This window comes from Pelmatolapia mariae, linkage group LG2 (genome assembly GCF_036321145.2).
Source record: "Pelmatolapia mariae isolate MD_Pm_ZW linkage group LG2, Pm_UMD_F_2, whole genome shotgun sequence".
NCBI lineage: Eukaryota > Metazoa > Chordata > Actinopteri > Cichliformes > Cichlidae > Pelmatolapia > Pelmatolapia mariae.
In genome coordinates this window covers 15734012-15761082 of record NC_086228.1, presented here as the reverse complement: position 1 = coordinate 15761082, position 27071 = coordinate 15734012, and the positions used below count along the sequence as shown (strand labels likewise).

General features: G+C 38.5%; 1 protein-coding gene across 2 annotated transcripts in view; it reads right to left on the bottom strand.

Annotated features, from left to right (window-relative positions):
* Positions 1 to 12767: 12767 nt before the first annotated feature.
* The window catches only part of fstl5 (follistatin-like 5), a 187945-nt gene continuing 173641 nt past the window's right edge, over positions 12768 to 27071 (bottom strand). For both annotated transcript variants that reach the window (XM_063493843.1, XM_063493852.1), the window contains 3 exons: positions 24781 to 24888; positions 22920 to 23044; positions 12768 to 15195 (listed from right to left, as the gene is read on the bottom strand). In XM_063493843.1, the coding sequence (XP_063349913.1) occupies positions 14493 to 15195; positions 22920 to 23044; positions 24781 to 24888 (936 nt within the window). In that variant the 3' untranslated portion in view covers positions 12768 to 14492. The remainder of the gene's footprint in view (positions 15196 to 22919; positions 23045 to 24780; positions 24889 to 27071) is intronic.

Here is a 27071-nt window from a genome sequence, read left to right as displayed (position 1 = left end):
AGTAACATCCAGGTAAAATTAGACCATAACAAGTGAACCCGCAAAGGTTTCAGCTAACACGTCTGCCTTCAGTATACAAAGTGTCTCATTAACAACTCTTAGTAAACATCTGATCCAGAAAACCTCCATTCGCCAAAGTTGCTAGCATCATTTCAGCAAATTAAAAGTTATTTACAGTGTTTACTTTTATGATTTATGAAACCTGTATTTGTTGAAACTTGTTGTATAACTAAAAACAAGAAGAAAAAAAACAGATTCATGTGACACTTGTACATCGCTACATTCCTGAAAAATATCTCCCCTCATGCAGCACTGTCTTTTCCCCAGTAATGGTGATATATTCCTGTTGGCCAGCTGCCCAGAATATGAAGATGTTTACACCCAATTATGCCATTTCAAAACAAAGCCACGCCGACTGAGACTTTTTATGCTTGTAATGACTACTATTATTTTGGCTTATCATCCTCAACAGGTTAAGAAGGACTAACTTGTCCCAAAGTGAAGGGACGCATCTTAATTTCTGTACAGGCTCTATATAAATGATAGAAGTGGACAGACAGTAGTGGGTGTGGTGTTATAAGGAATATAGCAATGTGGCTAATCCTAGGCCAGAGAAATAAACCTGTTTAATTTTCTTTCAAAAACTTACTTGGAGTTGCACATCCTAAAAATATGTATAAACATGATAACGAGCAATACAACGCACTTGTCACCGCTTCTATGCTAAAAATACTCCTATCAGTTCATGGGTGTCACTGTTAATTAAGTGGAAACAGAAGAAAAACTCAATTGCAAAGTGAGATTTCTGACATTTGTTCTCCAACAATTTGCTGTAAAAATGTGTGAAGTGTGAGTTTATAGATAACAAAAGAAAGGCAGAAAATCTGTTTTTTTCCTTGTAGTTTTACTGAAGTAACTTTAAATTCATGAGCCAGATTGCAGTAAAGGTCCTCCTTCAGTTCTGTAGTCTAGCTCTTCAGTTGAGAGGTTTGCATTATGGAGGAGTCCCTCTTGGCCTAAAAACCACAGGACGACTTCTTCTTTCTGTGCACTCAGATTTTCTCTCTGAACAGCTGGCTTTTTGGCTAAGAGCTGTCGAGCTGGCAAGAGCTGGATGATGTTTCCTCCTGGCAGTGATAGAGCTGCTCTCTAGAATTATTTCCCCCCATGCAGGATGCGTCTCGCTGTGTTTAGCAACCCAGGAGACGGGCATCACATCTGGTCCTGCACTCAACAGCGACAGGCAGTGAGAGGTAAATTCTCCTAATGACGGCTGGCTGGCCAACGGCCTGATCCACCAGGGCCTGGGTGTAAAGCTGGCATCCTGCTCTAGTAGAGAGAGAAATCCAAATATGGGGACCTATATGATTTGTGAAACACTGAACACATTTGGGGGGGTTCACTCGGTGCCTGAATGGAAATGAGAAAGGTTTGAGACTGAACTTGCTGCTGCATGTTTAGCTCTGCTAGTTGTTTTCTCCAAGGTCACACTCTGTGGTCTGAAAGCTGTTGTGTCCAGATGGACGGTAGGTCAGCTACATGATGGATACTAAATGTTCATATTGATTGATACAAGACAGCAGGGATTTAACTCAGGGCTGGTTCATACACTACAAGTATCTGCAAGGTTTTTAAGTGGAATAAAACTTAGAAATCAATGATTCTGTTGTTGCTGGATGTTCTAGTTTCTCTTTGGTCAAAGTTGTAGTAAATAATCATGCCTGCTACATTAGCGTTCTCCACAGGGTGTAAATCTGTGTCTGACAATGTTGGAAACTGGTAATTTCATTGGTTAATTTTCTGTGAACACTGAAATCACAATAATAATAATAGCTCATAAACCTCCTAAGTCTCATCTCTGGTTCAAGCTCTGTTGTTGTTACTACTTCTTCAGTGACAGAAGTGATAAAGGCAGAAATACAGAGATAGAATATAATGAAGTACAAATACTTTGTTACTGTACTTAAGTAGAATTTTCAGGTATCTGTATTTTACCTGAGTATTTATTTTTAACACATATCTGTGCTTTCTACTGATTACATCAAACTGGTTTGAGCCTGAAAAGTCACACATAAAAGGCAATCCTAATGGTGTATCAATCACCAAAGATTATCATATCCAAAGACATGAAAGAGGTAACACCATATAATTTATGCATTATTTATAGTGTCATAGGGGTTAAAGTGGGCCATTTTTTCATTGGTTTGTTTTGTTAATTTGTGCTAAGTTGTGGTAGCGGCATTTCAGCCTTACAGAAGAGAAGAGAGCATAAAGGGAGTAACTTTTTTTAGTATCAGGAAATTTCAAATGCACTGTTTCTATCAGCTCATCAAATATCAGCAAACACACAAACTGTGTATGTGGCTAAAGGTTCAGCTGCTGTATTTCTCAGAGAGAGAAAAGAATGAGAACTAACTTCACTTGGAGATGGCAAAAGATAAGAAAGACAGGGCAGGAGAGAAGAAGAGAGGTTAGATTTAAAGGTAAGTAGTGCATTTGATAAACTGGAAATTTAAAACTTACGCATAAGTCATCATTTGTTAAATAAGATATTGGATCTGTATACACTGCAAAGTTATGTTTTTGTTTTCTTCATATCATAAAATGTCCTGCAAAACAAACTGAGGTATACTTACTTTGTGTTATTTAATGGCTGCTTGAAAATGCTTATTTTTGTGAACGGGTTAGTTTGGCAGACTGTGTTGGATTTAATGTAAAGAAGAATATGTTGGACTGGTGCACAGTGGTGCTCATGGCCAGAGTTGGGTTACAGAAGGGGTAACAGGAATGAAAATGAATTTAAGCTGATGATTCTGAGATTCAGTCATTTAATTCCACCTTCATACCAGCTTTATACCGTCTTAAAACATGACGGTATACTGCATAAACAGTATACTGTCATTGTAGAGGATGAACATCAGCCAAGAAAACTCATGAAACATCTGCTTACATCTTGTTGAATTCAGTTGTGTGTACTCCATAAAAAGCAGTAAACCTCAGAGCAGCAGCTGCAGGTCAGCTGATCGTAGCTTGTACACAAAGAAAATCCACTGGCGCTCACAACAGAACTGATTACTTGAAGGCAGACTCTTCAGTAATAAAACAGAGAAAACCCCAACAATCATATGACCCCTTATGAAAAAAGTGGTTGACAACAGTGGGAAGGAAAAACTAAGTTTTAACAGGAAGAAACCTCCAGCAGAACCAGGCTTAGGGAGCAGCAGCCATCTTTTGTCTTCAAAAGAGTTTACTTTCTTACTTTGAGTACATTTCAGAGCCTGTACATTTTCACTTTTACTTGAGTAAAGAAATTTAATCAATACTTCAACTTTTACCAGAGAATTTTTAGCACAGGTACCTATATTATATCTACTGTATAGGCATCTATCCTAAATATTTAAACCAAAATCCGTATCCGTATATTATCACATCTCACTTAGGAGTAAAAAGAAACCTCTAAGCTGGACAGAAAATCAAATTTGATTTATATTTTTAAGTATATATTAACATCACCGATATTAAAATATAGACAATTCTGATAAGATTATTTTTCTTTTAGTATTCCTCAGCCCTAAATCTTAAGTGCCATTTCAATTAATGTCCTCAAAAAATGTTTTATTTTCCTTAAATTAGGGAATAATTAAAGACAGCAGCAATGACAATAAGTGTGTATTTTCCAAAAACTGATAAGAAACCAAAAATTAACTTAATGTGTTTATCATTTGTAATAAATATCTGCTTTTCCTTTTTTTCCTCTCACATTATCTTGTTTGCAATAACAATAATTTAAAAAAAAAAGAAGAAAGATTAGATAATAAAAAATGATGATTAGCCTTACCAGCAATATCCTCTGCTGCTGAATGAACAAAGAGTTGCCATCTGGGAAACTTAGATTTTCTGTTGAGGAAGTTCAAACATCAAAGACTTTGCCTAAAAACATCCAAACAAATACACCCAAAGAGATTGTTAGCAGTGTACCAACATATAGACAGCTAACGCATATCAACCTCATTTCCTACAAACATCTCAGCTGGATATCACTGAGAATGTTATAAAACTGCTGTAGTCAGAAGTCTGCTGTCATGAGATACAGAAGCACAATGAGCGCTTTGAATATACTCCAGAGTTTGCTTGCAGTAATGTGATGGTCATTTCATGCCTTTTTGGGGCTCACAGATACACACTCCTTTATCACTGTGGATAGTTTGAAGAAATTTGTTTGGAGAAGTGCAGGGGCTGACTTGCTCTGTATGACAGTTCCGTTCAAAGATTCCTTGTTAAAAGAAGTTGGGACTGATCTTTGGAAACAGGAAATAACAGGCTTTTAATCTGAGATAGTTATTTTCCTTAAATGTCTGTGAGCCTGTCTGATGTACAGAAACAGTATGGAGACGAACCTCCGACTCAGAATAGATTTTGGTAATCAAAGTTGCTTCGTCATGAGCACTGAAACAGAGTTTTACTTTTAAAAAACATAGTGAGAGAGAGACCCAATACAATATTATCATTATACTCAGCTCACAAAGTGATATCATTGCAGCTTTAAACATTTTGCAATCTTCCAAGTGGTAAACTTGTCAAAACTGAATATTAAGATCTAAGATCTTAATATTCAAAGATCTTAGATCTAAGATCTTTTTTTTTTTTTTTGCTATTTTTTTGCTACAAACGGAACGACTGACCAACCCTGTGAACAAAACCTGTCAGCAATATTGCATCCACATGATAAAATGAAATGCTCGTATTACAGTAAAAGTGTAGATGTTGCATCTTCAAAAAATAAAAATAATATAACTGAGCCTTACACAGGAGTATCATTGCGACTTGTTTACTGAACCTTCTTTTCAGTACATGTTCAGAACATCAGTGTCCGTTTCACTGCCTCCTACAGGACACTCTCTTCTTCCACTTTCTTACAAACATTAATGTGACACAGAACCTCTCCTGGCATTACCATTGTAACAACACACTCATTCTATCTGTTTCTTTCAGATGAATAGCAGGAACTTAGGATCTATGTATCTATGAATAATAACTATTATGCATACCCATATATTTATATAAACAACTAAGTTCTTGCGATACCACAGTAGATTACTTTACTAATAAAGTATTTTGAATGTGGGACAGCAGTCGCCAGTTTTCTGTGATATAATGAGCTCTTTTGGTCTAATAATAACGTGATAGTGAAAATGTCGAAAAGTTGATGCAACCCTCTGTGCTGTACTCAAACTTTCCTCAATTATTCTTCCCTTCTACAGTACGCAGAGAGAAATCTTTAAAGGTGATCGATTTGCTGAAGTGTGATGTAGTTTTTCCATGTTCAGCGTTTCCAGTGTTGGTGAGCTTTTCATTTGAGCAGACTTAATGTTAGCTTAATCGTCCTCAGCTGATGTTAATTGGAATGATGACCCATGAGATGAGCTTTCATATCTGTTGTATTCTCAGAATATTTTCCTTTTATACAACATTTCTTGCAAATCCCATGTGTCATATTCATTTCCTTTGTCTTATCCATCGTAAAATAAATAAATCCCAAATAAGTCCATATAAATGATTTATACAAAGACAGTGCTTTTTGTTCTCCAATCCCTCCATGTTTGTTTTAGCCACTTCCTCCCAATACTGACTGTTATCTCTGCTATTTTACTGGAACCTGTTCCTCTATTATTCATCCTCCACCCCGGTCGGCTCAAATGACTGCACAGTTGTGGAAAACATGTGGCATGCTAGCTTTAGCTAGTGCAATTCACTTGATGATCCCGTTTTTGTCTTTGCCTGTTTATCCTTTTTTGTACATTACCAGCTAACCTCACGGCATCTGACACATTTTATCAATCTAATGTCAGTTAGTAACTTGTTCCACTATTTCGGTTGTTTATTGATGTTCATCACACAGCTAGTAGGTGCATTACCACCACCTTCAGGCTGTAGTGGTGCATTACATACTACCAAATGGAAAAAGCGCAAAATAGTTGCTTTTGGGCAAATAAATAAATAAATAAATAAATACAAAATAAAAACAAAATGTTGCATAAATTAGCCTTTTTTTGAATAGTTTAATGACTGAGTGTTCAAAAATCCTGCCTATCCCTGATTATATTGTAGCAAGCTAACAAACAAAAACAAAGAAACAAAAACCTAAACAGTAACAGCTGTCTCCACCCCTCTGTCAGCCTTGGTGCTGGTTTAATACCTTGTTTTCAACATGGATCCATTTTAGTGACTAGATAATAACCTTTTTTGATGGTTGAAGACTTTCAGTTGGGGAAATATTGGATCAGAGTAAACGATTCTAGATGATTTATTATCATTATGTAACACATGACTGCACAACAAAATTGTAGAAGCAGTCCTTTTATGCAACTCAAAAACAACAAAAAATGAAGAAATTATTTAGTCATTTAAAAAAAAAATCAGTTTTTCATGTTAAGTGCAGAGGTTTCATTGTCTTACAGCCTGAGGAAAGAACCTGCTGTGAAGTCTTGTGGGATGACAGCAGATACGTCTGCTTGTCAGACAGCAGCAGGGTGAACAGGGGTGTTGCTTGTTTGTTTTTGTTTTTTTTCATGTGCTTTAGGCCCTGCCACCTCACTGGTCTCTCAGAAGCTTGGTACAAGATTGGTGCTGGTGATATTCTGGGAGATTCTCATCACCAGCTGCAGAGCCTTCTCTTGGGGTGTATATGTCCAATATCAGTTGATATTTTCAGTCTGAATACAGTTGGGTAGAAGTTAACAAGAACTGAAGTTTGAAGCCTGTTGCATTAATGTTTTGGCCTCCTTTTATTTTATTTATTTGTTTATTTACTTTGTTTGAGAAATGATTAGTAAACCGACATCTATAAACTGACAAATACAGGTACCTGCTACATAGCAGCAACAACCGCTAAAGTCAAGCTAAGTCTAAGCTCAGTTATGGCACCTCTGGTCAATTTTGTGGGTTCTGATCATTTACTGATAATGTAAATGCACAAAAGGACCAGCCAATTACTCCCAGTATATATGGCTGCAGCACACAGACACATGCTATCTGCTAATTAGTGCAAGAAATAGGCTCTAAAACATTATTTTAATGGCTGATGTTTTGTGTTTTAACATCAGATTGTATAGGGATTGAATCCTTTGGAGCCAGCCTCAAGTGGTCATTAGTGGAACTGCAATTTGACGTGTCAGTGGCCCCTAGGCTTTCTTTACTATGGTGGAGATGTTTGATGATCATGACAAGTATCAAAGACAAAGAATCTGATTAAGCATACACCATACAACACCAATGGGAAAATCTCTCTCTTTTTTTTTTTTTTACTAATTTATATCAGAAGGTTTCAGTTTTATTTTATGGTTGAGGTGATGCAGTTAGAAGAAGCTAGGAGAAACCTACCATGCTTGTCCATTTGAGAGCTAGCAGTGCTGGTGTTTTACTCAGCAATATGACAAATATGTGTCAGAAAAGATGCAGAAACTGTTGAGGAATCCTGAGTTTGACTTTGGAGCCTTTTGCTGCTAGTTTTTTCTTTTCGGGTCGACCTTGAGGAGCCCTCCCTCTGCTGCCTTTTCACAGCACACTGAACAGCAAAAGGACAGACAAGGTGCATGTTAAGTGAAGGTGGTGGCTCCTGTCATAGTCGACCTGGGTGCTATCAGGACGGGATCAGTCGTCTGTGTCTGGATGACAGAACTGCCTGCGTCCCCATCACTGCAGAGTGTCCACAGGCGTCTTTCGGCCTCGGTGTCATGACAGCCAGCTCAGCATGACAATAGGACAACTAAAGGGGACAAGCCGTCTGCTGTCAGCAGTTAAAACCAAATCCTGGGCTCCTGCCATCAACATATGTCCAAAGTCTGAACTATTAAAACTTCACCTCGACGCTGATATAAATTTATTTAAACAATGCTGAAATGATTTTACAAATATTCAACATCTCCTGTCAAAATTAGACATTTGGCAAAGATTTAGGAAATGACCTTTAAAAAGTTTTGCTATTTGCAGACTGGTGTGCAGATCCTCGAACTCCCCGAAGGACTGCTGAACATTGGCTTAAGGAGCAAAAACCCTAAAACTCCCATCTGTTAAAAAGAGACGAGATGTCCTGATGAATTACAAGAATCAGAATACTTTAATAATTCATAAGGAAATTATGTACGAGGAGACAATATTTGGTTAATTTCCTAAGGAATATTATGGACTATTAAAATGGAATATTAACAAAGCAGTTTCGCTAAATTTTGCAAACTGGCATAACATAAACATGTTGACCTGAAAAAGTGCTGATTTCGAACCACTCCAGAGATTTGATTGTTGCTGCTTCTCCATTGTGGATTCTAGAAATTTGCATTTTTTAGACTGAACAACCATTTTTTTAGCAATAAAAAAAATTATAATAAATTGTTTGCCTTACTTTAAGCAGTCAACAAATTCCAAAATAAGCATTGACCATGATGGCCAACCATTCTGTAGGCCCAGCCTGTGTGACTGGGGTGGAAGTGTTTTATAGTGGAAATAGTGGATGTTAGTTCATTGGGTTCTGCAACATCTCTGACCACACTGTGATCATCACATCATATAAGAAAATATGCAGGCACATTTCTTATTTCTAACATAGACCATTAAAAATGATAAAACCCAATAGATCCTCACAATCATCACTTGCACCTTAAATCCATGTCGCAGTACTCCAGGTTTATTTTTCTGCTGGGAAGACAGCAGGGAGCCAGTGTTTACTAAGTTAGTAAATAGACACACAGGACATGTGATGAGTGAAAGACCAGCTTTTTATAAACTTAGCCCAAATACACATGTAACCTGTTATAAACTGTAAATCTGGCTTTGATAACAGCCCATCCAGATCTGTTGTTGTACAGTGTTTGCGCTGTTTGTGTGGATTTGTTGGACTGCATGTATTTTGTGTTTGGTCAAAGTGCTACATTCATCCAGTTGTTCAGTGTGTACATTATGTGATCACTAAACTGTAGCATTAGTTTGAGGCACTAAGTGGAAATCTTATCAGCCTAAACTTTGTGTTCAAACTTGGTGAACACGATAGACTCTTATTGTACCTCTGTCACTATTCAAAGCTATCATACCAGCCTTAAGAATTTTTTTTCTGCTCATTTTCTGCAGCCCCACAGAAGAGAAATGTGTAATTTATTCAAAGTCCATGTTTGCTATAGTAATTAAATTCCTTCTTATGTTTACATTTCGCTTATTTCACCACTGTGACTAGTTCATTTAGCATTTTGGGAAGGCTTCTTTGTCTGAGAGAAAATCCATTTTCTAGCTCCTACTATTCACCGCCACACACAAGTACGCTGATTATTCCGGAGGCACAGAGTGGGAGCGCGGGCAGGAGAATGCAGGATGAGGACCTACAACTGGCACAAGGTGCAAGCACCACCAGTGGCCTCAATCAGTCATGAGGTGCCTCAGCACGAATGGAGCAGAGAGGTTGTTGTGCTGGCAGCCCCCGGCAGCATGATTAAGGAGCCAGCGGTGTGATTACGCTGCTCGCCTTATGAATGGAGTAATAGAGGGAGGCATAGTCTGGTGCTAAATTCTCCTGATGGAGGTGAGACATGAGTATGCGGTGGGGAGGAGTCCGAGGCCCTCCCATGTGACCGAGAGAAGATAAAAGACTGACAATAGATAATTAAGGAACTGCCAGGACCTCTTTTCTATTCACATGGCTGTATTATTAAAGGGGATTCAGTCAGGAAGAATATTAATATAAACTACAGCCCGTGTGACTCAGATGAATATAAATTGGGGCCGGTGTGTGGAGGAATGCATTAGGGAGTGTTTATCAGGAGCACAGGGGAGCACGGCGATCATGAGAATGGGCTCCTCACTTTGCCAATGAAGCTGTGTCGAGCTCCGGTGAATTAACAAATGCATGTCATCAGCAACAAAGGTGCTTTTGAGCGGTTTGCATGTTCACATATTTAAATCGCTGCTGCAGAAAAAAGTCACACAGCTGCAGTTTTTTGCACATTAGTCTCCTGTTCATTCAAGCTTCATCACTTTTAATGATTCAAAAAAAAGAAAGGAAAAAAGTTTAAATCCCCAGGTGAGTAAATTTATTTTTCAAGCTACATAGTACTATAGAACATTAGGCAGAAAAGCATTTGATTCGTTAAGAATCAATATAATCAATTCATCACAGAGTAATGAGTAATATTTCAGGCAGTGAAAAGGTGAGACTTTTCTGTGTCGTAGTTGTGGCTGAATGTGGTAAGTTTTTCATATCTGTGGACAAAAAAGGCTTATCTGCTGTAGGGGTTGTTGAGATGGAAGTACCTCTCCACATGGATTTCACAGATAAGTATTCAACCTTGTGCAATTTGGAGGATCCTTTTATCCAAAACATCCGACTGAACCTGCAGCCGTATACATTTTAAAGATGAATAAGCCCTGAGAGAATAATATGACAGTGCCAGAAAACATTACCTGTGCTGAAACATGAATATACTGGCTATAATATTTTTTTTTTCTTCCATAACACATATCAGTGGGAAGAAAATTTCAATGATGAACCACTGAAAAGTCAAGGATATGACTTTAATATAGAAAAAAAGTCAGAAAAAACAAAACTCTTAACGTTTTCTTCATCTTCCTTTGAAGATAATGACAGGTTCCAAATTCGAGTTTAGATTTGCATCCAAAAATGTCAGTTTTTCCCCCCTTCATTAATCAAATAGTTATATCCCTCCAGATATGTCCATCGCAATCTCCTAAAGGCCAAGATGACTTCTTCAAATGAGCCATTTTGTCCATCCAACAGTCCAAACATCAAAAAATTAATTTAATCTTTGTTTGATAGACTTCTTAGTGTTTTCAAAAATTATGACCTTCATGATGAGCCTCATTTAACCCAAGTTTCTCTTTGCAAGAAAACCCTGCAGATTACCCAGGCAGTTTTGCCGATGTGGTGGTGTTTTAAAAAAAAAAAAAATCAGGAAAACCCATGCCTTTCATCTTATACATCAGAACACCATAACTTGCATAAGAATAGTTTGCCTCATCAGTGTTGATGGAGATTCACTCTGTTCTCGGGGACTTCTCAGTTTCATTTTCATTAAATGTCTTTTGCCTGCAGCACATTTTAAATGGCAGTATTTTTACCTTCACAGGTAGGTGATTCCCAAATGAAAAGCTGGCAAAACGTGACTTTATGATTTTATAGATTAAGTTATAAAATCACCTGATACAAAATGAGTTCTAACTGGATCAACTTAAGCCTATTAATGCATGTAGAATAATAATCCACTAATGTTCATACAGTATGTAGTAAACACAAATACAAAATTTTCAATAATATGTGATTTTGTAAAAAATACTAAAATAGATTTTAATGCCATTTTGAACAATTGTGAACATACTTACCCTCTATTAATCCATTTTTATTTGCTTATCCAAAGTCAGATAAGGGCTAATAGGCTAAGCAGGTTTTTCCAAATGTCCTTCTCCCCAGTCATACTCTCCAGTTCCTCCTGGGGGATCCCGGGGCGTTTAAAGACCAGACGAGATATATAATCTCTCCAGTGGGTTCTAGGTCTACCCCAGGGTCTCCTTCCAGTTCAGTGTGCATGGAAAACCTCCAAAGGAAAGTGTCCAGAAGGCATCCTAAGCAGATGCAGAAGTACCTCAATGAACATAGATGAGGGTTGGGGTGCAGATTGACTCGCAAAATGAAAACTTTCCTTTGAGCTCAGCTCTCTTCTTACCACGACAGTCTGGTACGATGGCCACATTGCTGTTGACGTATAGTCCAACTCACACCCCACCTGCTCATCACTCGTTAATAAGATAATTGAAGTCCCCTGCTTGAAGCAGCCTCTTTCCAGCAGAGAACCATGGCCTCAGGCACTTGGAGGCACTAACTTTCTTGTACAAATAATTTTTTTTTAAGTAAACGAGTACTTGAAAAGCAAATATTGGTGCTATATCACTAAAATACACAAAGAATATACTTTCTTTACCTTCAGTTAGTCAAATACATGCCACATTTTACCTGCAAGCTAAGATCCAGTCACACAGAGACCTGTTGTCAACCACTGCTCACTAGAAGACAGGGGTCGCAATTGCAATTCTTTCTAGCTGTAAGTGTCACATTCACTCACAGTATTCATGGAAGATGTTAACTTGTCTGCAAAGACTCTTCGCTTTCAAAGTAAAAGTCATGCATTTTCAATTGTGTTGGGGTTTTTTTCCCCCTCCGATTCTGGTTTGGGTCACACTTTTTCAAGTTTCACTACTTCTCAGTAAGCAGCAGGCGAGTGTTTGCAGATAAATCGGTGTCTTCCATGCACACTATGGGCAACTGCGGTAATCTGTTAGCAACCAAAGCAATCACAAGGAGGTTTTTGGTGCAGGACGCTCTTGGTGACTGATTTCAGCTGACACAGCCAGTAACCTCCAGCAATCATTCCTGAACCATCAGGGAATACACATTGTTCCCCAGCAAGCTTAGGGAAGCTGATTGGTCTCTGTGTGGCTGAGGCCTGCAATAACAAAAATACACACACACTTTTGCATGAAACTAGTAAGTCTTAATTTATGTATTTTTTTCCCCCTCTGCTTCTTACAGTTATCTTAAGCATTCTTTGCTGCAAGATAAATGCACCCAAAGGGAAAACAGACTTGTGACCTTGTTCTTGTTGCAGAATAAATAACGGTCAGCTTGGCTCCTAAAGGAGCCTTTATTCCATAGCTGTAAAGCGGCCTCTATAGAAGGTCACTTTAACAACAAAAAGACACAACGATACACTTGGTTCATGATATATTTTTTATTGTTGGGTAAAATGACAAGCGTGTTTTCTCTATATAAATAACAATCACATGAAAGAACATACGAGACATGGCTATATGGAGGTGGAAGCAGTGTTTGTGATCACAATGTGCTGCTTGGGTACAGGATGTCCATAATGATAGCTGTGTGTTTTGTTTTTCATTCTTAAAAAGGAGTGTGCTGATTTTCTGAAATGAACAGAACCTGGCAGAATCTGTACACTGATGAGAAACGAATGGACTCACAGCCAGCCGCTATGTACAGGACATTAACATAGAGAAAGGTCAGAGGTCGTCATCAGCAGAGTCGGGGTTTAAAACAGGAAAATTTAAATCAAAGTATATACGCTTTAACTGGAAAGACAGAATGACTATATATAATCTGTACACATCAAAAGTTCATACTAAATTTGAGATACAGTTGCCCATTGTGATTCAGAGTCATAGAGTGCTAGGGTGAAAATGCATAGAAATGTGTCCAGCTAGGAAACGGTTCCATTGACTACTGCAGGAGCATTTAGAAAGAGCTGCTTCTCATGCTCAAAGACCCTCTACACAGCACAACCACATCTACCCCAGTCCCCCGTGTCCTAGTTCATCATTACTTCACATTAAAACATCCACTTGAAACACGCTGTCAAACAGAGCAGACTACGCATGTGCTCCACATTCAGCTACACTCTAAGATGCTTTTCTTTTATTTGGTCCAGGGATATTAAAATTATGACAGAATTTTCTTCACACACGAGTGCTCTATTGACTCTTAGCTAAGGAACATTTTTGAAATATGTTAAATTTCACAATGTGTAAAGCTGGCAATATTTACCTAACATCACCACTGACTTTCATTTTTCTGCTTTGGACTATAAATGAAAAGAAGAGGAAAAAAAAAAAACTATATCATTCAAAACCTTCCAAAGCTGGTTATAATTTCGGATCAAAGGTTACAGAGCACACAACCATAATGAACCACTCAGTCTCCACTTCAAACAGGATGGGATCACAGCAAGGGCTCGTTTTAATTAGACAGACTTGGCTGCATTCGATGGACGAGAGCTGTAGATTTGTGAGGAACCACTCACGCTCACCATGAATGAAGGGGTCAAAGAAAGAGGTGTTAGTCTGCAGTCACACTGGGAATAATTATGCTAATTCCTCTGATGGAGGGGAATTTTCCTTGAAGGCACAGGAAAAAAGTTGGGAATGGGAAAACTGAAATTATAAAATTTAATCTGGGTGTATACAATACATATGTATATATGCGTTTCTGCTGATTCACTTTAGTTTGTTTTTGTTAAGAGATTATCTACAGCATTCCCACACACTGAATACAACCGAATAATAATGCAAAGTTGCACATATTTATGATTTCATACCAATTTTTCTGAAAAAAAAATGTTACTAGCAAGCAACTTTGATGTAGAGGCAAACCACCAGGTGAAAACAAAACAAACAAACTTGGCTTCAAGACAATATCAATCAATTATGCCCTCACATATTTGTTCTTTTTTTAGCATTTTTTATTTATTAATTTATTTTTTTTCATTTTCGGATGACAGTCCCTCATCCATCTGACTTACAAGTCAATTTGGTTTCTGAATCTGTGGTTTTCATTATCGGACTCCCACAAAACTAAAGAATCTGCAACAGAATTCAGTGCATTAGTACCTTTGAAAGGAAAAAGCTCACTGGGTCTCATCGTCATGACCCTAAGACTCTCCCACCCACACCACCACGTTGCCTTTGAGGACATCGGTGATCTCACAGTTGAGCTTGTTGAGCCGTCCATCCAGGATGAAGAGGGACTCTCTGGACGGTGTCATGAGGTACTGTCCGAACAGTCCGCTGCCCGCCATGATCCTGTTCTTGCTGCTCCACGGCCACTCAAAGGACTTGGTGGGCTCCTTCAAGCTCTTGATCATCTTGACTTTGCCGGTGCTCAGCTCCACAAACAGAGTGTCAGTTTGACGGCCGGAGCTGCCGAAAACATTATACTGGTGGATCTCGGTGAAGGAGCGCTGGAAGGCCAGATCAGATAGGTGCAAGTTGGTGTGGATATCGAAGGGTTCCTGGATTTGCCCTCGCTCTGAGATCGTCTGGATTCTCATCAAGCCATCACTGTCATCCACAGTGACCAAGTAGTGGCCGTCTGGAGACACGTAGGGAGTGCCAGTGATGTCACGGTTTTGTCCAATTACGCTGTCTGTCACGCTGTCTAAGATGAGTTGAGGCTGCGTGGCACCGGTAGAGTCTGGCCTGCAGTTAACAAAGTAATAGCCACCCAGATGGGTGTAGGCTACAGACTTGGGGATGCAGTTGTACTCCCATAAACTGATGTTTTTCACGTATGAAGTCGTCTCCAGGTCAATCTTGTGTAGGACAGGCTCATTTCGATGAAGGATGAGGCCAAATCTGCAGGGAATTTAAAGAGAAAAACAAAGAAAAGATTTAATCAATATCACATTTTTCTTCTGAAATCCAAATTAAGAATCAAGAAACTGCCAACCCAGTTGACTGGTTGAACACTTTGTACAAAAATAGTGTCAGAATATATCCAAAACATTTCGGTTTACCTGAGCATGACTTTAGCGATACTTTTCTCTCATTTAAGACCGTCCAAGCAGTAATGCACAACTGCCCAAATCTGCAGTTTGTTTAATAAACTCTTGAGGCTTCCTTCGAGATCAAATCAATCCCCATAGACCCCCGTGTTAAAACAAAACACAAATGTAGAAGCAAGTTTAAATGTTGTATATTATTTCTATATACAGTTTCTGATGCATAAACTGCAAATAATGCACAATGTATTTCCTATAATCCCCATCCAGCAAACATCTCGGCTATCTGACAAAATGCCCCAACTCAGCACATGCACACATTGCTGAGAATGAGATTTAGCGAGTCAGCCAGCGAAATTTGCCTCCTTAGTGATGCTGCAACTTTTGCATTTTTAGCCTTTGTGGATTGTAATTGGTCAATGCTTTCCTTTAAACCAAGTGGAGTGAGTACCTGGAGAAAACTCATTCAAGCACAGGCAGAATATGCAAACTCCACAAAAAAAAAGCTCAGCTGTCAGTCAATCCAAATCTAGGACCTTTTTACTGTAAGGCATGAGTGCTAGCCACTACAGCACTGTGTTGCTCTGCCAAGATTAGAAGACCATCAGGTACCGTTGTAGTTCTGACCGCCGGTGGCATTTCTCCCATGACCTGCTTGGAACCAATCGAAAGGCACCACCAGGAGTTGAGGCTGCAGATTAATTTGACTTAATATAGGAAACCTCACTCTGCCCGGACATTGAAAGGATTGAGAGCCTGATAGCTCTTTCTTGACTTTGTGGTTGGTGGCACATGACTATTATTGGTTAGTGGACCAATTAAACATGCAAGAAACTGATTTTAATCTATAAGTTTACAGATATAGGAAGATTTAGGGGGAAAAAAGTAAATAAATTTGGGGTTTAACTTGGTTTTCAAATGAAAACCAGTTGTAAAAGGTATTATAATGGAAACTCATCCCCATATAAATAAACATACAGTCTCCTCAGTCTTGTTGTGCTGACGAATTTGGATTGCTTTTCCTTGGATTGCTGCACGACTTTATAATTTTGTTTCACAGACTTGAAGAGCGTCTGACTTTGCTAATCCAGAGTTTTACCTTTAACTCTAGCACTCATACTATTAGATAAAATATCTCAACAACTGCTGATGAAATTTGAAGTATATACTCATCTCTCCCCCAAGTTAATTATAATAATCTTGATGATTCTTAGTTTTCCCATCCTACACCATCATCAAATTGCATTTTTAATTATTTGTTTTATGACCAACTACATCATCCTATCAGCTGCAGCTGTGTTTAGTTCTACACTCTTTATAATTTGTGATCTAATACAGACTGACTAGCAATTAGTGCTTGTAAGCTGAATTTGAGAGGCAAAATCATACATTTTTGGGCTGTCTTCTTCAGCTTCCCGGCCTTTTTGGATGATTAATGCAGAAGGACATCTTGTTAGTTCAGAGCTCAAGTCATTTGCTTTGAACAGTCACGCACTGTATTTGAAAATGTTCTGTAATTTTTGACTTTTTTAAAGAAATCTGACAGTAAAATGCCCCCTAGAAGCTTAACCTGCAGGTGGAAAAAAAATCTTAAATAGACCAGCACAATGCACATAACAAGACAAGGTCAACCTGAAATAAGAAATAGATTTTTTTTACTAGGTAATTATGACGATTGTTGGACTGTCATAATTTTAAAGAAATTTTCAGGAGCAAAAATTAACATATCTGAGAGGTCCATTTAAAACACTAAAACGGCCATATTCTGCCCTCTGGCAATCTTCATATTGGCTGTCTAAAATCATCTACACTTTCCCATTTAACAGAATTATAGCAGTGTTATATGTGGGCAACAATCAGTGAAAATGCTACTCATTAGAAAAACCCAAAGAACCTCCTAATGGCACATTACACTTTAACAGCTGAACAGTTGGAATATGCAAGGAGCGGACAGGCCTCAATTAAATGCGAATACCAGGTGATTGATGCTGACAGGCACTTCAATCTTGCCGTCATTCATCATCTTTTATGCCGTTTGAACACTACACTGTCTGTACCTGTGAACAGAAAATGGCTGTTTGAAAGCCACACAGCACATTATCATCACTGTGAAGGGAATCATTGATCCAGAGATCATTGTGTCCACTGGGGCCAGGCAGGAGATTGCACAGGGTCACAGAAACAACTAAATCAGAGTTTTTGGTTTGTAACATGTGAGCATAAATTGATAAGAACTATTTCTCACGTGTGCGAGGCTGGCTTTACTCCTTAATTAATTATAGTTCACTTATTATGTGATCACTATTTAGTTTTGGGTTGTTTTTCTTTTTCTTTTTTTTTAAATTTCCTGCTGTTGGTTTGGAGCTGCTAACGATCAATGGCTTTTGGCATATTAAATAGTCTTTAATTAGCCTGTCTTATTATTAATGGAGCAGTTTTTCATATTTTGTGGCCACGTCTAGACTGTGCTACAAAAGAGTTGTCTGCATTTAGCACAAAAATTGTGGAGCAGACAATTTCTTTTCATTCATTTGCACAACTAAAAATATATATTTTTTCCAGTTTAATCAGGAAAACAGCAGATTTAATTATTCCTTTTCTAACTCAGTGTTACTCTAAGAACTTGCAATATGAATTATTTGACCATTTTCTGTTCTGCACTCCACCCCCTTCATACCGTTAAAGAGCTACTCTCTACTCATTGTCATTTAATAAAAATACAAAAAGCATATTTTTCTCAGGCATGGATTTAGCCAAGACTGAAAGGAAACTGAGGACCACCACTGAAAAACAACTAGTTTAATCCCTGTAAGGGGAACCAAGGATTTCAGAATAAGTAAAGCAAAGACAAAGGAAACAGGTCAGAGTAGGCAGGTTGCTGCAGGAAAACGGTAAGAGACTTGGACAATCTAATCCAAATTAATTACCTGGACTGGACTTTTATTTAAGGTTAGAGTCTAACACTGGACTAGTGCACTCATCCTACCAAGTTGTTATTGCTCAAATATGTTGTTGTGTTACTTCCATAAGAAGCAAGCAGTGATATCAGCAGCCTTTCAGAATTTCTCTCTTATTTATTAGTTAGGCTAGCAGAGTCAACGCTAGCCTAACTAATGATTATATCCAATAAACATTTACTTAGAGTTGACATCAAACTTAAATGAACTACACTTTGCTGTTTTTTTCCTGGCTCCGAACTGGTCTATACTGGTGGCTGTGTGCGCAAACCTTTTTCACTTTGTCATTATGGGGTATTTGTAGAATTTTAAGGGTGAAAAATGAATTGAATCCTAAGATTCAATAAGAAACAACCACTGTAATACGACAAATTGTGGAATGAGTGAAGCGTTGTGAATACTGCACTGTATCCTAACAAGAAGCTCTAGCATCTCTCTCAATAAGTGCTTGTGAATACAGCCAAAGTCTCAGAACAGCCAAGACTTAAAATGCCCATTCAAATGAATTAATTAGACAAAGTTTTCATTATACAATCAGGACTTATGAGTAATTTAGACTGTAAAATTTGTTGACAGTATACACTGGTTAATGTTAACTTTCATAGGTGGTATTCGATTCACTGGAGTCTTACAAAGATTTATGATCATTCGATCATTTCTGTGAAACCACCAAAGTGGTTTTATGTCAATTAAAAAGCCCTCCATCACTAAACATGTTGGTTCTTAATTCTACTATAGTGTCCCCCACCTATATTAAAAATAAGCTCTGAAGAAAGATGGGGAGAATCTAGAAGAAAATCATCAGAAAAATGTATCGTGCAGTTTAAATCTGAAAAACCATTTTCATCCACTGGCAGGCATAGCTGGTGATTTACAGACCAATATTACAACTCTGCCTATCAAACAACACTGAAATTGTTTTGCCATGGATTATTATCAGTATTGTGGCTGATCAATGACTAGTGCACAAATGCTGTGAAATATTGGTAACATGCTTGGAAGCAAAAGGTCGATGCGATGAAACAAATACTTTTCTCAATGGTTTGACTTTTTTTTTTCATGTATGAAAAATTGATAATCAGACATTGTTTGGCCTTGCTGTGATGTGAACACAGCTGGGGTGCTTCACTGGCAGACTCGGATTGCTCTGTGCCAAACTGACAGCTGCTGTTTGTCGTTTGTACCAATGACTAATGCATAAAAGATTTCCCCCAATTCTGCACGACATGGCTATGTTCAACTAAGGCTGCTTTGCATGCTAACTCATCTCTGTGTAAGTGTTTTCACTTTAGAAATGGCTGAGTCTAAACACTTAACCCCAGAGTAATGTTTGCTATGCAGTTCAGTAAAAGATCCTCAGGGTAAAGCTCGTGAGCAGCGACAATGGATGCTGAACAGTAAAATATATCTAAAGCACAGCAATTCTTGTTCACCCATCCTCCAGCACAAAAAGAAACATCAAATCAACATCTCGCTCGACTTGTTTTGCCAAAAGGGAGTCTGTGCAATGATTAGAAATTTGTGGAAAAAAAAAAAAGAAGTGTGGGTAGCTTGAGCTGCAGGGTGTTATAGATGTGGGCATAAATAAGAAACAACCACTTTTTTTTCTTTCCTTTTGCTGACATGTAAATTTGCTTGGCTACAAGTCGATGGCTGTAATGAATGACAGCCCCTGGAAGTTCCTGTTTGCTTTATAGTAGCTGCCGAGGGAATCCCCAGTCATTAAACAATCCCTGGAAGTTGCTGAATATATGTTGGCCGTTCACACACTTCTCATGTTGCTTAATCGACTAATCGATGCAGCGTTCCTGCCAGCAGATAAATGCCTGTGTGAGTACCAGATATATAAAGAAAAATCAGAGCCACAGGGTAGCAGTTAATTCCAACTTCTCTATTATCTGCAATAAAACAGCTGTCCAAATAAAAATTGTGTACAGATCCAAAGCTTTGTCCTGCTTCACATGTTGTCACACATTCTCCAGAAGAGTACTCGGCTTCAGCCTCAGGTACTGTGTCAGATTTTAGCCATATGAAAAACATTCATAATAGTTGCACCTCCAAAGAGAAAGCTTATTTTTAACTATGAGTAGCTGTTAAAGAGAGCACTTTTCACACAACATTGTGGGGAAAAAAAGAAAGAAAACATGGTCACACTTTCCTGCAATCTTCCCTGCAGGTCTCAGTGGATCTAATTACAGCTGTGCCAGCAACCCCACCCACAGTCCCACCACACACACACACACACACGCCGGACTGCGTGCTCCTCCTCGGCAGGAGACCGTTAACTTCCTGAAATCCTCCAGACCTCCTGCTTGTTCCCGGCCTCTCCGTGACATTAGCCAAGCGTTTGGGAAAAGCTTTTCTCTATCCGTGTTAAGCCTGGGTGTGACAGCTGCTCATGACATGTGAAAACCGAAGCAGCGTTTCGATGCACTCTGCACTCAGCAGGTCTATGCTTTGTTGTTGATGAACTAAAGCGATAAAGAGCAGGTGAGGTGCCAAACTGCCCCCCCTCTCTGACTTTGTTTTTTTTTTGTTGTTTTTTTTTTATCTCGGTGAGAACAAAGAAAACACTAATGACTCCTGTAAGTAGTGGCATTTGATGATAATACTAATTGCTGATTCATTCTTAAAACCACTCTTTGACCGTTTGACACAAAGAGTTTGGGGATATCTTTATCTGTGTAAGAGGCAGCTCCATTTAATTGTTGTTATTCTGTTTTGGTCCTGATGTTTCTGAAAGGAAAATTTCAACAGCTATAAACGGCATAGCTTATTTAATTGTTTTTAAAGTTAATGCACATTATGTGGACATCCTGTACAGAACTGGAAATAAACCTAAGCCTCAGGTATTGCTGCTGATTTATCAGGTAATCACCATTTACTGGTAATGTCTAGCACCAAGCTCGGAAATTTGTTACATTATTTCCTTAAAAGAAAAAGAAAAGAGTCCGAAAGGTTGAAAGGTCTATTTCAATCAAATTAGTAAAGGTAGGGCCTAGCAGGCAGCCGTCAGCTGTAGCCACTTTCCTTTGTCCCATCTGTCAGTCAAAACCTCTATACCCCTAACAGGGTGTGGGTGTTTACTATAAAGGCCACAATCTTTTTTTTTTTTGTATCTGGTTACAAAAATGCTTTCTTCAGAGACTGACTCACTTTTGGAGCCAAAGTGGCCATTAAAGAAACACATCCTCGTTGATGTTCCTTTTCAGCTCCTTATTTTTGCTGCACGATTATTTGCTTACATGACATTTTTAATATACACCTTAATGTTGTGACCAAGTGACCAAAATCACAATAAACTCCTAAACTTAACTAACCACTGAGTAAAAAAGCAACGCTCTAAATGGGAGATGAACTGCAACCTGCCTTAGCATCTTGTATCCTAGACCTCCACCTCCCCCTTGTGTCTCCTTTATTTGAATTTGATACACAGTACCTCTTAGAGTCTAATACTGCAGGAGCCCCTGCATCAGGACACCGATGCCTAAACACCTTGGACATGTGTAAGTCTGTCATCCCAGCGACTTCTGACCAAGAGCAGTATTTGATGGCTTGGAATGTGAACCAGTTGGATGGGCTGAGCTTCTGCCTCCCAGACACTTTAATGTAGGCATGAAGATGCCTTACAGCTTAACATGCACTGAAGGGTAGATTCAGAATCTATTATGATGTATTATTAAATCTACAGAATTATAAAAAATGAATCGAATTATAAATTTACCAGTGTGACATGCCTATCTCTCTAGTCAGTTGCATTTGTCAGTCCTCTTATTTTTTGAGCATTTGAAAAGCACTGCGTACAAGATCTACCAGAGCTACTGTGTAATATTTACAGTCTTTGCACAGGAACACAGCCAACAAAGACTTGATTTTAAGCAACCTAGCAACATCTAAGATAAAATAATAATTGATGAAATTAATTAATTAATCCAGTATTTGCAACTGTAATGAAATCTGGTAACTGTTCAAAAAGTTTTCAAGAAGAATGCAGATCATTTTCTGCCACTTGCTGTTTATTACTGAAAACTGAATATTTTTGGTAATCTGTTAGTTGGAAAAATTAAGATTGAGATTATTTAGTTTTTCTTTGTTTTTGGAAGTTTTTATGACCGAGTGATTCGATTAAAAAAAAATAAAAATCAGTAACTTTGGCCTTTTTCTTCATGGCCAAACCAGACTTTAAATAGTCAAAGGATATTTAACAGTTGTAAGGATCCTGCGACTTTCTGCAAGTGTCCTTTGAGATACTGCCAAGAAATGTAAAGCAAAGTGTACACTGACATATTTAAAATTTCTAATACTTATAATATGCTTATATTATTTATTTTCTGCTTAGTTGCACAACTCTTTTGTGATTTTTGTGCTGGTTCTTGTTAGTCTTTTGAATTTATTTTAAAAATAAGGAATTATATAATCTGTTTCAGGGTGCCCAGTTTCATCAGATAACTATGTGGCCTTGATCCAAAAACCCACTCAAGTAGCGCAAAACAATGCCCATTCAAATTATTGTATTGAGTCTTGAAGAGATTTTAAGTAAAGTGAATAAAATGCCAAAGGGGTGAACCTAATTTGCAAATCAATTTACATTAGGAATGTTGCTGGATCATGCTGGATGTACCTGATGTGGTTAATGATGAGGCTGGAGGCGGGAATGAAGAAATCGTCCACTCTGTCGAAGCGCCTGCCGACCGGTTGTGTGTGAACGGTGTGGTGGGAGACTCTTCCGCTGGCCTGATTGATCACCTGGTGAAGACCAACAGAGAAGCAGGTGGGTGTTTAAAATGAGCTTGATGAATACACTCAGTGCTGCTGGTTTCTCCTCATTAAAGTCTTTAAATCATGCTTACTTGGAGCTAACAATGAACCAAAAGGGACTAATATCAGAAAGCTGCAAAGGTTTCCAGCATTTTTTAACAGATAAAACTCTTCAGCCTCTCCTCGTGCTGTTGAGTTGCTGGAGCTTCTCAGTAGGAGGTGATGTGTGCTATATTCCTTGGTGTCTAAATAATCATCATGCATGCATGGAAGCATGTAGACATGTGGTTGTGTGTAGGCAGGGTTTGCTTTGATTGTACCACAATGCTGAAGGCAAATTGCCACAGACCAAATCCCTGCATTACAAATCTCTGTGCTGCTGATGACAAACTAGAATTTCCAATGAAACCACTCAATTTGACTCAAAGGAAACAATTAAAAAACACACTCATTAAGTATTTGTTCCATTTATAGCAAAGTCCTCAAAACTGAACATATACAAAGAGTATTTACAAGGTGCAATCAATAAGTGTAGTGAATTCCAGAATTTAAATAAATAAAGAAAGAAATAGTAGATTTAGTTAGTACGAGTGCTATTTTCAGTGTGTTCCCCAGAGGTCCTGCTTTTACCAGCTGAAGTATGCAATGTGTGCTGCACTGGCTCTCCTCCAGCAAAACTTCATCTTGAATATCATGTTAAAAATTATTACATGAAATTTGGGTCATTTTGATGTTGACCCAACAAGTTAATGTTTGCTGTTCACAGAGACACAAGTGGTCAGGACAGGATATCTAAAGAGCAGTGTGAATGAGATGGACCAATCCTGATGTGCAAAAAATGCACCATCTTTTGATGTATACATATATATATATATATTAATTTAACTTTTTAATGATACAACACTCTACATTTGTGGTCAGAAGTTTATGTGCCTTGATTTATGTGTAGTGGTTCAGAACCAAAAACTACTGCTACAGCCTTCATGCTTGCTGGACTCGAAGTGCCTTTTAATTAGGCAGGTAAGACAAATAGGCCAACAACTTAAAATCCCGAAAAGACTGAATGATTAATGCATTTATGTCATTTTGGAAAAAATGGGGAATGGGATTTTTTGGAGTATTCTACATTTAATAACTTAAAATATACTCTAAGGGAGAAGCAATGAAAATAAAATCTGTTTTCAACTGTCAAATAATGCACAGCTGAAGTCACTGAATTTGTTGCAGGGAGAAAAGATCTGCTTGGTTTTTTATCACCTGTAGCTTTCTGGATTGGCTTTGTTGGTAATGTTATGCTAATATTTATTTCTTATTGCTGATTTTACAGCTTACACAAGCCTGTCTCCACACAGGGTATTTAATATAATCAGCAGGAAGATATTAAGTTCCTCTATCAGCTCCCTTTATTTATAGAATCCTGAAAGGGTTCGTTAAGTAATAGAAAATTAATGACCAGTTAATTTGGCACTGTTGGTAAAGGAAAAATGAGCAGCCTTGGACTCTGGGACACCATGATTGGTATTTTTCACAATTTTCTGACAGTTGGTGAACAAAATACATTTTAAAGCATGTGAACCATCCGAACTTTGCCTTGATAGTCTGCATCTCTATGCTTGTTTGTATAACTCACTGCTTTCAACAGTTTCACAAGGACGAAAACAGACAAGGACTGCAGAGGAGAGAAAAACATTGAAATATAATTAACTAGTGAACCACGGACACACCTGCAGGGTAGGAAAGTTCTTCTCCATGTCTCCCCAGCTGAGCAGCCACACCTGGTCATGAGATTTGTCATAGTGGAGCTTCACCGGATACGGGTCAGTGCTGACCGTCTGAAAGAGAACGCACAACCGATCGAAAACCAAACTGAGCCCAAAGACAGCAGGGCCATGGTATAATAACGCAAGGCAAACTAGACTTTGTGTTTGAAGAGATCCCTCTTTGATGTGCAATGGTAATGCTTTTGAAAAGTTTTCCTGCAGACTAATGCACCGCGGGTTGACAGGACCAAGTCTTCTTTTAACAAGGTAGATTGGAGGTGTGCTTTTTATGTATAAGGTGTGTTTGGTGTTGAGCTGCATTTCAAATCAAGTGGTGACAGACACAATTGCTTTACCACACTGAAGTAATTGCTTTCAGTCTTTATCCGTTCTTTGACACACAGCGGCAATATTCCCAACCAGAACAATAGATGAGTCGTATGTGACAGAGAAGCGCTCCTCATGCATTATGTCCACCTGAGTGCAGAGAGACAGCCGGCTCAAAGGGAATACGGAAATCTCAGGGGAAGCGAGAGCATGCAGTAGCTTTACTCTTCACAACAGCAAGAAAAAAGCAATCATCTTTTTAAAAAGAATTATTGCAACCCTGTATTCCCACAATCCCCTTTGACTGCAGCTTTTCTTCTATAATATTTGTTTTGCCACAAAGTCCTAATGGTATTGTTTACCTTGGCAAAATATATACTGTATTACTGAGAGAGTAAACCTCTCCTAAGAGAGTTATTGCAAATAAGATGAGAATATCTGTTGAATCCTAACTAATCTCCGAGCATGTAGTCATCAGAGAAAACAGGTGTTCACGTTGTTCTTTTCCTCTCGACTGACAACTTCTTTCTGGCTGAGGAAGATTATAAAGATCCTCAGCCAATATGCTCTAGTAACTTCTACAGATCTGTCAGAGATGAAGTGCGGAGAACATTGCAGCTACTTCCACACAAGTATCCGCATGCACTCTGCAATTAATTAGTTATAATGCACGAAATACAGCTTGCTCATTAAAAACTGTTAACTAACAATGTAATTGGTTGCAAATTTCAAAACGCAAATCACTTGTTATTGTTGCTTTCGGCATGTCAATCATATTAATAATCCAATGAGAACACGAAAATCTGGGAAACCAGAACTTGTGTGTCTTTTACCATTCAAGATGAGTGACGGGTTCAGGTGGTTAATTAACAACTGGTAATATAATGCAATGAAGCTAAACCTCCAGGCGACTGAATAATGAGCTTGTGACAGACTCTGGGACACCAACCTGCTTACTGGCAGGTCCCTGAGAGGCTGGCAAGCCGTAAACAGCTATCACGGTGTCAGGAACATCTGCAGGGATCTGAACAGCCCGGAATTAGTCTGACACACCCAAAAAACCCACTGACACTGATGATTCAACTCCACACTACTCACTGCTATTTCCTGAGGAAGCCTTGCATTAAAAAAAAATCCACCAGGAAAAGAGATGGGTGCAGCAAGGTGGCAGTGTTAAAGGGGCGGCTTCCTCACACCATCTGTGAGGAAGATGGCAGGATTTGCCATTTTAAAGCATTTCTGAAGGGTTGCCAGACGACAGTATCCATTAAGAGGTGGGTCTCAGGGTCACTCGGTCATCACGTTGACGCTAAGGTTAACTGTGGGTCTTGACAGTTGCAGTTTGTATGAAATGGGTCAGGTCAGGGATTAGCAGTCAAACAAAAGCTGATCTTAAAGCTGAAAAAGCAGCACTTTAGAGCAGTGGTTCAAGTGGAACAGAGCCGGGCTGATGCACTGGCAAGCTTTCAAGCAAGTAAGAAACACAACAGACTTCATCAAGTAGAAAAATTCAACACATGCAGACAAAGCCCTTCACTCTGCTGTTGATACTGAGGTTGCTTATCAGAATGATTTTATAATCTCTCTGTAGTGGTGACAGCAGTGGCTGGGAACCCCTGGTCAAAATTTCTGCTACTGTGAATAGTTAAGTGAGTAGATGATAAACTGATGTCTAAAAAGACAAATATGAAACATTATTTTGAATATTTTAAACAAGATTAGAGCACACTCTCTGTTTTATATAATTTTGGTGCAAAATAAAAGTTTGGGCACCCCAAAAGATTTGACCTCTCACATAAGTTTTGCCAAGGTTTCCAACCTTGATTACGGTAGCTTGTTAGGCCTATTTTCTTATTAGGTCAGAATTATGGAAAGGCCTGGGGATGCACATTTCAGAGTTTAATACATACCCAGACTCCTAAAACCTT